Genomic DNA, 13457 nt, shown 5'->3' with positions numbered 1-13457 from the left:
TTGAATTAAGAGTAGTTATAATTTTCGGAAAACAACTATTCCTGAGTCTATTTGTCCTGGATTTGATGCACCTATAGCGCCTACCAGAGGGCAGCAGGTCGAACAGTCCAAACGCAGGATGGGAGCTGTCTTTGATGATATTCTTTGCCCTGCTAAGGCAGCCGGAGGTGTAGATATCCATCAGGGAGGGGAGAGGGCAACCAATGATCTTTTGCGCTGTCCTAGTTACCCTCTGAAGCCTCTCCCTGTCTGCCATGGTGCAGCTGCCATACCATGCTGTAATGCAGCATGTCAGCAGGCTCTCGATGGACGAGCGGTAGAAGGTCAGCAGCAGGTTGGAGTCCAGGCTGTGCTTCCTGAGGACCCTCAGGAAGTGCAGCCGCTGCTGAGCCTTCTTGATGACCGCTGTCGTGTTGTCTGTCCAGGAGATATCAGCAGCGATATGGACGCCGAGAAACCGGAAGGTGTTGACCCTCTCCACACACTCGCCGTTGATATGTAGGGGGACTAAGTCGGTGCTGTGCCTCCTGAAGTCGACAATGAGCTCTTTTGTTTTCCTGGTGTTCAGAGCCAGATTGTTTTCTGAGCACCAGGTTGTCAACTTCAGGACTTCCTCTCTGTAGGCTGCCTCGTCTCCCTTTGAAATAAGTCCGACTACAGTAGTGTCGTCAGCAAATTTGACGATGCGGTTGTTGTTGTGGGCCGGACTACAGTCGTAGGTGTAGAGACAGTATAGGAGGGGGCTTAGCACACAGCCCTGTGGGGAACCGGTACTCAACCTGCGAGTGGAGGAGAGGTGGGGGCCGAGTCTCACAGTCTGGGGCCGGTTGGTGAGGAAATCCTTTATCCAGGCACATGTGACAGTGGGGAGGCCGAGAGTGACCAGTTTACCAATGAGAATGTCCGGAATGATTGTATTGAAAGCTGAGCTATAATCCACAAAGAGCATCCGGACGTAGCTCTGCCCCTGCTCCAGATGGCTCAGCACAGAGTGGAGAGCTACGGTAATGGCGTCTTCCGTGGATCTGTTTTGGCGATAAGCGAATTGGTGGGGGTCGAGGTCTGGTGGTAGATAGTCCTTGATGTGCTGGAGGACCAATCTCTCGAAGCACTTCGTGATTACCGGAGTGAGGGCCACAGGACGGTAATCATTAAGGCTGGTGATGGTAGACTTCTTCGGCACTGGGGCGATTGTGGCTGATTTTAGGCAGGACGGAATAACTGCCTGGTCCAGGGAGAGGTTGAAAATTCTGGTGAAGATGGCAGTGAGCTGGTGGGCACACGCTTTGAGCACCTTACCAGGTACTCCATCTGGGCCGGTAGCCTTCTTGGGGTTCACTGCCAGGAGCACCCGTCTGACATCGTGCTCCCTGACAGTGATTGGGGTAGTACAGGAGCCAGGTGAGGGTGGGAACAGGGCTGTAGCACCTTTTTACACCTTTTTATCCATTTTCAGCCCCATAGCCTCCTTTTTGAAGCCATCTAAAATGGCTTGTGCCTCATCTACAGCTCCATGGTTGCATTGGGCAAAGTCAGTCATGATGTCCTCTGACTCTGCAATTAGAATTCTATCTTATTCTCCTTGCCCTATCTTCAACAGTGTTAACCACACAATTTTCTTTACACTTTTTATCTACAATCCACTTCTATAATTCTGTTCTCTCACATTGTCACCCTTGTGTCCAGTCCTTGTACCCTTTCTATCCACTGTATACATGTTCTCTTTGGTAAACAACCATCAGCAGTACAAGTGGCAGTGAACACCTTGCTAAAATAATTCTAAGAGTAGTTGCATCGGAGTTTTTACTGGTAGTTTCTTGCTTATCCATTGCTCTCTGCATTTCAACATTCGTGTCTGTGCACTCCATTCCCAATCCTACTCTACTCTGGCTACTTGTCATCGCTCAGTGCTTTATTAACAATAAAATCATGAAAGGTTCAATAGGCCCATATTTCTCTTAATATATTATCCTTCTGTATGAGAACAATACTGGAGTATTTAATGCTGTTAGCTGGAAAAAAACATGCAAAGTGTAGCAAATTTTGTAGCAAATAGAAGCTTATTTTTAATTCATTTTTTTGTGCTTTATGGGCATCACAGGCAAGATCTTGTTGCCCTCCCTGGTTACATAGCATTACATTGGATATATAACACAGAACCATTCACCCAACAGTGCATTTCAGCCTTTATTTCACTAGAGGTTCCTGTCTTTACTTGTCTAAATCTATCAGCATTATTTTCCTTTGTCTTTTCCCTCGTTCAAGGAATCTTTCCTCTAGCCACTATGATTGAAGGTAAGGAGATAATATCGATACGCATTCACGAGCTCTCCAGAAACATTCAATACTATTGAAAGATAAATCTTCAAAACACAGTCTCTTGATTAATAGTTTTTTTCATTGTCATAATAAAAACAGTAAGATATTCACCCAAACTTCTTTTTGTTTAACTACATTTTGATCTTACTCGTAGTCAAACTCATGCCTGGTGGAACCCGTGCATGGTCGAAAACTGTGACCTCTTCCCCAAGCTTCTTCAAACTACAGTAAAAACTACTAGCGTGTCTGCGCAAGAATCCCAGCCGCAAACACGCCTCCGATTACGTAATAAATCCCACCCATATAATTACGGGCAGATAAAATTTAAATTTAACTGGTTATAGTTATAACATACTGAGTTAAGCTAAATGACTTCTACAGCATCCATCCTCCCCTTAAATGAATTTGAAATTTTAAATTGATCTGTAATGTTGCCATCAGCAATCTGTTGTGGTGAATTACTCGTTCTCACCAATATGAGGGTTCTTTTGAAACCCCACCTATATGGGGTGATGGTGACTGTCTTTAAAATAATGCTCACTGGCACCACCCTTGTCTACATGAAAACATATACTCTGAAAACCAGCTGGCACGGACACTTTAGTAACTGGCGCTGGCCACTTTAATAACTGGCACTGGCCACTCAAATCAGCTGCCCCGGACATTTTTATGATTGGTTTATTGTATTGTAACGTTGTGTTTTACCTGCTTTTAACTATTTATTTATTTATACTGTTCCATCAGGGACTGGATTGTTTTTAGTGTTATTATGTGTGAAACGTTTTAAATTTCATGTGCGATGCTCCGGTATTCCCTGGGAAACGTCTTTTCATTTTGCACTGTACAACTGTTGCTTGCAAGATGGCAATAAAGGTTGATTGATTGATTGAATCCACTTCTTTAAACGCTTCATGATTTTAAAGACCTCTATTGGGTTATTCCTTGGCCCTTTCTCAAGAAGAAAGAAAACTTGGTCTGTTCATCCTTCCCTGCTTTGTATATATATATACCACCTTATTTCTGTTATCATTCTTGTAGACCTTTTCCGTATCCTTTTCCAGTGCTTCTATATCCTTACAAGCATTTGACCAGGAGACACATTAACTCCAAGTTTTCTTTCCTTTGTCTTGTATACATTGACTAATGACAGTTAATTAGGATCGGTTTGAGTGATTCTCCTCATGTTATGGAACTACCTCTCTGCATCTGAACATTGAGTGAAACCACAAATTTAACATGTAGATGTTCCACGCTATAGGACATAATAAACTTGCTTTTACTGCCCTGCTTTGCTGAATTTGGGAGAGAATGGTCAGTAAGTAATTGGATGAGAAATTCGATTTTTTTGCTCTGGAAAATGTTAGAACACGATCATGTACATCAATTGCACTACCTATACTGAAATGAAACCAAACAAGTACTGTTGGGGTAAGCCATTTAGAACGGAGATGAGGAAAAACTTTTTCACATAGAGGGTTGTGAATCTGCGGACTTCTCTGCCTCAGAAGGTAGTGGAGGCCAATTCTCTGGCTGTTAGATAGAGCTCTTAAAGATAGCGGAGTCAGGGGACATGGGGAGAAGGTAGGAACGGGGTACTGATTGTGGATGATCAGCCATGATCATTGTGAATGGCGGTGCTGGTTCGTAGCGCCGAATTGGCTACTCCTGCACCTATTGTCCATTGTAATAATTTTGCCATTTGTTGCTAGGTAAAGCTCCCAGTGCTGCTGCTTGGTCGCTCCACAGACCTGAGGCCAGGAGAGTTTGTGGTCGCGATTGGAAGTCCATTTTCACTGCAAAACACGGTGACGACTGGAATAGTGAGCACGACTCAGAGAGGAGGCAAGGAATTGGGACTTCGAAACTCTGACATCGATTACATTCAGACGGATGCGATTATCAACGTATGTTTGACACGGACATTCTCGGCACTGGCAAAGTTTTCAATTTGATGTTCCCATAGTCCACATTTTGAACTGAAATTAATTTGTTCTCTTCACAGTACGGAAACTCGGGTGGTCCATTGGTGAATCTGGTAAGAGTTTTTCAAAAAATCTGTTCACTGTTATGCCGCACACATCTACTTGAAACTTTTTTTTTGCTTTTTAGGTCTATTGCTACACTAACCACTATCCACATTCTGAGATTTCTAAACTAACCCTGCACTAACATGCCAGCAGCAAAGGATGTCTGTGCAACTCTGTCTTCTCAAAGCCACAGTTTAAATCAGAAGGGTTTGTATTGTTAAACCTTATGCATGTCGCATGGAATTAGGTGAGTGTTGAAAAAAACCTCATAACCATTTCTTGATCAGTGCACCTTTACAATGTGTACATTGTGTAGATTTCTGTCAAAGGGAAATAATTATTATCTACCTAATGGCAATTTTTGTACATTGTTCCTTACAGGATGGTGAGGTGGTTGGCATTAATACTCTAAAAGTGACTGCAGGGATATCATTTGCAATCCCATCGGACAAAATTCGCCAGTTTCTAATTGAATCACATGACCGACAAGTGAAAGGTATGTGGAACATAGATTGGGTATATCATTCTTTATTGCTTTAATAAATTGTATCAATCTTTGAAAACAATGGTGGAAGATTTCTGGCAACAACACATCTCTATTGGTAGCCTTTATGTCTGATTTGAACAGTCAAACAAAGTTTCATCCAAGTGCATGCCTCCATCCCCTGCTGGCTCTGCCCCCGTCATCTCTGAGGCAGGTCATATCGGTTTTCATGAGGGTAAACGGTTGGAAAGTGGCCAAGAAAACTCGGATAGAGTCCTTGAACAAGTTCTGGATTTTGTGCGCCACAGTTTTCTCCAACATCTTCAACCTCTCGCTTTAACAGTCTGTCTCCATCCGCTGCAAGGAAACCTCCATCATTTCAGTCTCCAAAGTCTATGTGCAGGTAAAAATGGGTCTGTGGAGGATAGCATCACCCTTGCACACTACATTCAGCTCTGGATCACCTTGGCAATAGGAATGCCTATATCACGAGGTTACTTGTTGACTACAGCTCAGCTTTCAACACTGCAATACCGACTAAACTCATCTCTACGCTCCTAGACCTTGGTCGTGAAGCTACCATCTGTAACTGGCTTCAGGACATTCTGGCCAGCAGATCTCAGTTGGTTAGGATTGGTCATAATATTCCCTCCATCCTGTCCCTCAACACTGCTGCCCCTTGGGATTGTGTGCTAAGTCCCCTGCTCTACTCCCTGTAGACTCATGACTGCATGGCCAAGTCCAGCAACATCTCGCTGTTTAAATTTGCCAACGAAACCACTGTTGTTGGCTGGGACAACCACAAAAATGAGTCCGAGTACAGGAGTGAGATCAGGAACCTTTTGTCATAGTGTCAGAACAACAATCTAGCCCTAAACGTCGTCAGGATAAAATCATTAGTTGTTGATCTAAGGAAGTGAGGGGAGGGTAGGGTGATCACAATCCTGTCCTCATCAACAGAGCTGTTGTAGATGTGGTTGACAGCTTCACATTCCTAGGCATTTGTATAAACAGTAACCTAACCGGGACCCTTCACTCTGTGGTGATTTGGAAAAAAGCACATCAGCATGCTTACTTACTTAGGCATCTGAGAAGATTCAGTATGGTCAAGAGTTTTTTTGATCTACTGCAGTGCTCTATGGAAACTATTCCGATTGGATATATCTCACTGGCAACTATTTTGCTCTTGACTGCCTGAACCTGCAGAGAGTGCTGAACACAGCTCAATCTATTGCAGCTCATCGCTGGTTCCATCGTCCATCTTCGAGGCGTGTTGCATCCGAAAGGCTGGAACTATTGCCAAGGAAGCTTGCACCACTGGCCATTCTATTTCCTCCCATTTCATGGGAGAAGATACAGAATCTTGCAAGCCAGACTTCTAGATTTAAGACAAGCTTATTCCATGCTGCTATCAGACTCCTGATTGGATCACGTCTTTGGCACCTACTTCCCGTATTCAAACTCTTAATTTTACCACATTTGCTTATTTCATGATTACAACTTAGTATTTCATTTGCACTACAATATTTGTACCATTCTGCTGTTCTGTTGTTGTATTTATTGATGTATCTACTAATACCAGATACAGTGTATCTCCTTTTTCTCACATGAATAAAGAATGACATTACACAGTGGTGTATTTGATAATTAATTAATCTGAAACTGAAGTTGCAAGATATGAAATTGGTCTAGTTATGTGAAGGTCGTACGTTGTGAGATAGCTGGTGATTCTTAGAGAGATCTGAACAAAAATTGTAAATGAGAGAGGATTCTGCCACAGACCCAACTTTACACACTTCATGAAGTCCTTGGCAAGGTTCGTTGCATTAGAAATAATAAAACAGTTCACCTAAAACGGGTTTAGTTGTTAGGTTTCATGCACTATTCTGAGTTCTTTTTGGTTGAATTTAATGTGGCTTTATGGATTTGGTAGCAGTTGATTAGAATATTGAATATTTACTGAGACTATTTGTCAGAAATTGGGAAGGACAAGCACAAAATTGTTATTTCACTTTGTTGCAATTGTCGCTTTAACTGAGATTTTCCATTTTATGTTGGAGAGCAGTACTTCAGCTTGTGGTCACTTGCACTGTATTAAATGTTTCAAGCAATGAATGCTAGTCCATTTTAAGTGAATATTTGAAAAAAAAATGCCTTCAAATGTAACTTAATAGCTCAGATTTCTAATGTTTGCACAAACCGATTGAAGAGAAGGCTACGTTATAGGTAAACACTCTGCACATTTGTGAGTTTAAATTGCTGTTAGGAATTTATTAATGGCAGGAAAGCTGCATTTTTCCCTTATTTCATGACCGCTAAGATTACAGCAAAAGTGCTGGCATTAACAGAGATGTCCTGAAATCAAGAATATGTCTGTAAAAGTGTCCTCCGGGAAAATTCCAAGAAAACGTTCTGACTCTCAGCCTTTCATTGCTAGATATATTCTGAATAAACCTTAAAGATCGCCAAGTATGGGCTGGAATGCTTAGTGAAAGAGTCATACATTTCCATTTACAGTTGCCCACTTGGTGTCATTGTGTCAGAACTCCTTCAGCAGTTTGAACTTCACTGCGTGTGGCTTACCACCCACATTCACGCAGAAGAGAATATTACTTGTGCTGGTGCTAGTTTATACAGTATCTAAATTTCAGTGCTGAAAACACAATTCTCCATGTTAAATGGTGAGGCTTTCAATTGCTTAAGGGCCTTGCTTGTGCAACTTCTATCACATGCCTTGGGTAGAATAAGCACCACCCACAAAATGGTTGCAATACCTTTGTTTAGCATTGTCTCATCCCCAGGATCGCTATCTGTGGAAGCCAGATTTTCTGTGCTTCTGAATAACACTGATATAAATCTGCCACAGAAGGTAGTTGAGGCCAGTTCATTGGCTATATTTAAGAGAGAGTTAGATGTGGCCCTTGTGACTAAAGGGATCAGGGGATATGGAGAGAAGGCAGGTACAGGATACCGAGTTGGATGATCAGCCATGATCATATTGAATGGCGGTGCAGGCTCGAAGGGCCGAATGGCCTACTCCTGCACCTATTTTCTATGTTTCTATGATATCAAGAAGTGTTAAAAAAATTATTGAAGCAACTAGAACATGGAACATAGAACAACACATGATGAGAACAGGCCCTGTGCCCACAATGTCCATGCCAAACATGATGCCCAGCCCAACTCTGATCTGCCTGCATGTAATCCATATCCCTCCTTTTCCCTGCATATCTATATGTTATCCAAAAGTCTCTTAAATGCCACTATCTTGTCTGTCACAGGGAGAACATGCAAACTCCACACAAATGACGTCCAAGGTCAGGACCGCACTCGGGTCTCTGACATCATGAGACAGCAGCTCCACCAGCGGCACCACTGTGTTGCCCTCGAATTTCAGCCTTTTTGTGCTTCACTGCCAGTATCTTGCAGAGTTCAGTAGCAAAGCATAATGACTGATTTATCAGGAGAATGTAAGAGTATGTTCATGTGTTTGGCAATGTATCTGAAAGTAATTACCCATTCAAAGTCCTCAACTTGTTGCCCATTAACCAGCTAGTTTCTACTCATTATAAATGCATTTAGTGATTATTTCTCATTTCGTAGTGCTTATTTTCCAGAATCTAATAATACTCTGACTACTATATTTTGAAAGTGTTTTGAAAGCTGACTTTTTGATGCACGCCTTTTTTTGTGTCCCACGTAAGTTTATTCTGCTTTCTGTTGCAGGAAAAACTTCAACAAAAAAAAGATATCTTGGAGTTAGAATGATTTCACTTACCCCTGGGTATGTAAAATGCCAAAGTTTCATCATATGAATCCCAATGTATTTTGTTCTATTGCTGCTCTGTGCTCAGCTGGACATAGGCCTCAATTATAGTTTGAAGTACCCAGCTGCAAAATCCTAACTCGTGTTGGGACCAAGTTCTTGTTGTTGATGGGCCACCTCCTATCGACAACATGGTAAGAATGTCACTGTTGGACTGAATAGCTGTTCAGCGCTCCTGTCACCCACCCAAGATTGCACATCCCAATAGTGATTGACACTGAAATCAATGTTTGCTTGTGTGTGGAGTTTTTATTTTGGTAAACCCTTCCCATGCTGAGAGTGCTGGCAGGATTTCCATAAAAGCAATGTGGGAAGAACCAAGTTGGGCAATATTGTGAAGGTCTCAGTGGTCAGTCTGTGTAATGGAGATGTTATAGGTTCAGAAGTCCAGATGAGTTCAATTATTTTTGATGGCAAGGTTGTGAACAATCTTGTTCAAAGTCAGACAATGATCAGTGAGTGGGGATATTTGTGACGTTGAAGTCCTTACAGAGTACGCGGAACACAGGCAGCCCATTTTGTCCAGTGTTTATATTCTGCTCCAACCTCCTCCCATTTTTCCTAAATCCATCTAAATCCATTAAACTCCATCCCTCTTCTTCAATCTCACTCATGCATATATCAGCCTTAAATGCTTCAATATTATTTGTTTCAGCCACTCCCTGTAATCACTTTTCTGAAAATGCCGATATGCTAAATCAACGGATTCCTCCTCCAGTTATGTTTTCATTATTAGATTTGACAAATGACCTGTTCGTCAAAGCATGTTGTCTGTCTAATCAATCTAATGCCAGCCTTTTCCTGCAGACTGCTATGAGACTATAGGGCCTGTCCCACGAGCATGCGACTCCATGCGACAAGCGCGACCTAAAGGGCCTGTCCCACGAGCATGCGACTCCATACGGCAAGCACGACGTAACGTGGTCGCTTGAGCCGTACGGCCTCGCGAGGCAGGTCCCACTTCGATCGCCGGAGCCGTATGGAGTTGTGCAGAGCTGGTCCCGACATCGCGCGGGGCTCTGAAAAACTGACCGTGTTCAAAAATTCCGCACGGCAACGGCCTGCTGGCCCACAGCCGCCTCGACGCCGTACGTCACGCGCGAACTTCCCGCGGACTTCGCTCGAACTTCATGTCACTCACTCGACCTCCGCGCGCGGCCCCCGCTTCTGGTTTGGTCGCGCTTGCCGCATGCAGTCGCATGCTCGTGGGACAGGCCCTTTAGGTCGCGCTTGTCGCATGGAGTCACATGCTCGTTGGACAGGCCCTTAAATGATCTATGATTCCCTGTTTGCTTCTTTAGTAGTAATGATACTGCATCAGCTTTATTTCCCCAATTTCCTGGGACATGTCCATAATCTAAGGAATTTTGAGAAACACCATCAATGCATTCACTATGCCTGTAGCCATCTCTATGAATCTTAGGATATTGGACATTAGGTACGTGGACTTGTTGGCTTCTCATCCCAATAGTGTAGGAAAATAATGCAAAACGTATTTAAAAAATGCAGCTTCCAGTTATGACTGGACTGATCCAGATGAATTTAATATCTTATAATAGTGGAAAACTCTTTGTGGTCACACATTGATAAAAACAATGTGTTGTCACAAAGATCAGGAAATTTAATGCAGATTTTTATTTGGATGCGTATAAGTTTTGCTGAGTCTTATTTGTTCCCCCAGCCTTGCCAAGGAACTGAAGGAGCGCCAGAGTGATTTCCCAGATGTTAATTCTGGAGCCTATATCATTGAGGTTCTTCCACGTACACCTGCATTCATGTAAGTCAAGGAAACAGATTTTATATCTTCTAGAAAATAATAAAAAACTGCTGGCGCTGGATATCCAAAACAAAAATGCGGAATGCTGGAAGTGTTCACAAGGTCAGGCAGCATCAGTGGGAGGAAAAAAAGTGTTGACGTTTTGAATCACGAGCCCTTCCTCAGGACTAGACAAGTGAGAGGAGAGGGAGAGGGAGGGGGAGGTAGAGAGAACTGAAGGAATGTCATAACAAAGTTGTCAAGTTCACAATTACTTTTAAAATCTATCAATTGGAACAAAATGAAATAGGTACAAATTAGGACATTAACATTGAAACAAATGTACTACTACATCTATGTGGAGAAAAATTGATATTTACGATAAATTATTAAACTAATTAGGTCCAAGAGTTGTAACATAGGCAGTTAGAAGGAAAGGTGCTGTTCTTTAAACTTGCACTGGACTGGCCTAGAACAAGGTCAATGACCAGCACCACATCTCACATCTAACTACCATTATCCATGATATCGTGAGTATGCCTCCTGCTCCCTAAAATGGCCATTCTAACCTCCATTTCTAGTCCTGTCTGTATCTGTTCTATCCTTCCCAGTGCTTTTAAGATGCTTTCCTTTCTCGTTTTAGCTGTTGCTTTTCCTTTATCAAGGTTGAAGCACTCAAATGTTTTTCCTCTGTTCCTGAATGTCTACTCTCGCCCTGCTAGAGCAAGATATGTTTCCCCTTATCCTCGCTTTCCACCCCACCAGGCTCCACATTCACCAGATCCTTAATTTCCATCACCAGACCCCTTCTTCTCACTCCCCTTCTAGCATTCCAAAGATCTGTAACCTTTGTGAACACCTCCTTTGCTCTTCCATCTTTCAGTTCAAGCACCAATTCACTTGCACATGTGATTTATTGCACTGCTTTTGGTGCTCTTGATGTGATCTCCCTACTTCAGAGAAACCTACAATAGATTTTGTGGTTGCTTTGTAAAAGAGCCCTGAGCCTGGAAAGATAGCCCCGAGGTTCCACTTGCTTGTCATCTTAATTCTCCATCTCACTCCCACTCTACCTTTGATCTGTTAGATCATTCCAGAGATGTTGCTGTTAGCTCTAAGTGAGGCAATTCATTTTCCAAAAATGCACGTTTCAACCCTGGGGACTTATTATTGGGTTTAATGATTTCAGCTTATTCCCTCTCCGCACATTTTTCCACAAATGTGGCTGTACCTTTGTTTCAACTTGTTATTTTGCAATTTGTCTCAGATCATTTAGTTCAAACTGACGGGCTTTAAAATACTTGTTACCTTGCCATATTTGGTCTGCACAGTTATCACGGGCATTCTGTGTAATTTCTCTACAATCCATCTCTGCAAATGAAGACATTTGTCTATGTTTCCAACATGCTTGAAAGGTCTTTGATCTGAAATGGTGGCTCTGCCTTGCTCTGGTCCTGGTTCCTCTGCTCCTATTCAACTCACCCGCACTTCTGCTCCTATTCAGAACTTTAATGAGATCTGGGGCTCTCGTTAAGCTGACTCTGATCCAGTTTCCAATGTTCCCTTCAAGCTTATCAAGTTTTTATAATAATGCGTCACATTTAAAAATATAAAATTAAAATGTGTTGGCCTAAATATTGAAGCAGCTGTAATAGTTTGACAGGATTTTCCCATCCCAAAGCCCATGCTGACATCGCCAAGTATAGATTGATCCCCAACCTCCTAATGTCTCTACCAGTGACACGAGAGGCCTTTAAATATGTGGCTACTCCCAGTTGCTCTTCTTGAATAAATTGCCGTCTGCCAGTCATCAGACACCTTTTCATGGTCTGATTTGAAACTTTTAATCCTAACACGAGCAATATCCTCACGAGCTTCCTAAAACCAGGTTGGGTTACAACTCCTCAGACCCTAGCCATTTCATCCCTTCTTTCAGCCTTCAGCGTTAGCTAATACCACCTCCATTTTCATGTGAAAGGAGCAGAATTAGGCCATTCGGCCCATCAAGTCTACTCCGCCATTTAATCTTAGCTGATCTATCTTTCCCTCTTAACTCCATTCTCCTGCCTTCTCCCCATAACAACCAAAGTGCTGGAGAAACTCAGTGGGTAAGGCAGCATCGCTAGAGATGGACAGGGGACGTTTCGTGTCGGGACCCTTCTTCGGACACATTTGCAGTGAAATACTAAAACTGAGACATAATGCAGAATCTGAAGAAGCCTCCCGACCCAAACCGTTACCTGTCCATGTCCCCCAGAGATGCTGCCTGACCCACTGAGTTATTCCAGCTCTTTGTGTTCTCAAAATTGATAATGGGCAGATAATGTCTACAGGAAACAAACATTAATTGGTGTATCATTACCACTTCCAATTATTCTAGAATTCCACCATCCACCTCTCCTGAATGGACTTTCTCCACGGTAAATGCAAATAAAAAGCAGGTCTACTCTTTTTTCACGGTTACTCTCTTGTTCTGAATACACTGGTAACATAGTTGGACATTTCCCTTAAATATCACTGGCGTACAAGGTTCTTTGTCCTTTCTTTTTACCTCTGAGTACCTCTTGCACTTACTATTTTCCTGAAGGGCTTCACCTGTTTACAGTTCTCTGTCTGTGACCTTTGTCACTTGCTGTAAGTGACAAGCCTATAAGCCTATGGTGCTGAAGTATTCGTGCATGTGCTGAGTAGAGATATTCGTGGCTAAAAAGTCAGCATTTTTTTAAAATCATCTTTTCAGTGAACTGTGAAAATGAAACATCCTCTGAGTAATGCTATTCCTGCAACAGTGATTGCGTGGGAGTTTGAGGCTTTTACGATAGATATTTTCACCCAAAAATCCCATGTACATCTCCTACAGTACATTTTCAGTAAAAGTCATCTGTGTCATATCGGAAAGGCTAGCATTAAAATATCAGGAATCATTTTCCTGGGCAATGTCTCAGCATCAAGGATAAATTCCACCCCGATATGTTCCCATTTCTCTGACTATCCCACATCCTCTTCACTTCCCCCTCCATCCCTTCCCCCTCCATCCCCTTCCCC

General features: G+C 42.6%; 1 protein-coding gene across 1 annotated transcript in view; it reads left to right on the top strand.

Moving 5' to 3' along the window:
* Positions 1 to 13457, top strand: part of htra1b (HtrA serine peptidase 1b) — a 49242-nt gene that overhangs the window by 30498 nt on the left and 5287 nt on the right. The window contains exons 4-8 of the mRNA XM_055646793.1: positions 4029 to 4223; positions 4322 to 4354; positions 4728 to 4842; positions 8557 to 8614; positions 10338 to 10433. Coding sequence (XP_055502768.1) covers positions 4029 to 4223; positions 4322 to 4354; positions 4728 to 4842; positions 8557 to 8614; positions 10338 to 10433 — 497 coding nt within the window. The remainder of the gene's footprint in view (positions 1 to 4028; positions 4224 to 4321; positions 4355 to 4727; positions 4843 to 8556; positions 8615 to 10337; positions 10434 to 13457) is intronic.

This window comes from Leucoraja erinacea, chromosome 15 (genome assembly GCF_028641065.1).
Source record: "Leucoraja erinacea ecotype New England chromosome 15, Leri_hhj_1, whole genome shotgun sequence".
NCBI classification, from domain to species: domain Eukaryota; kingdom Metazoa; phylum Chordata; class Chondrichthyes; order Rajiformes; family Rajidae; genus Leucoraja; species Leucoraja erinaceus.
The sequence above is the reverse complement of the archived record's forward strand: the minus strand, read 5'-3'. Positions and strand labels throughout refer to the sequence as shown.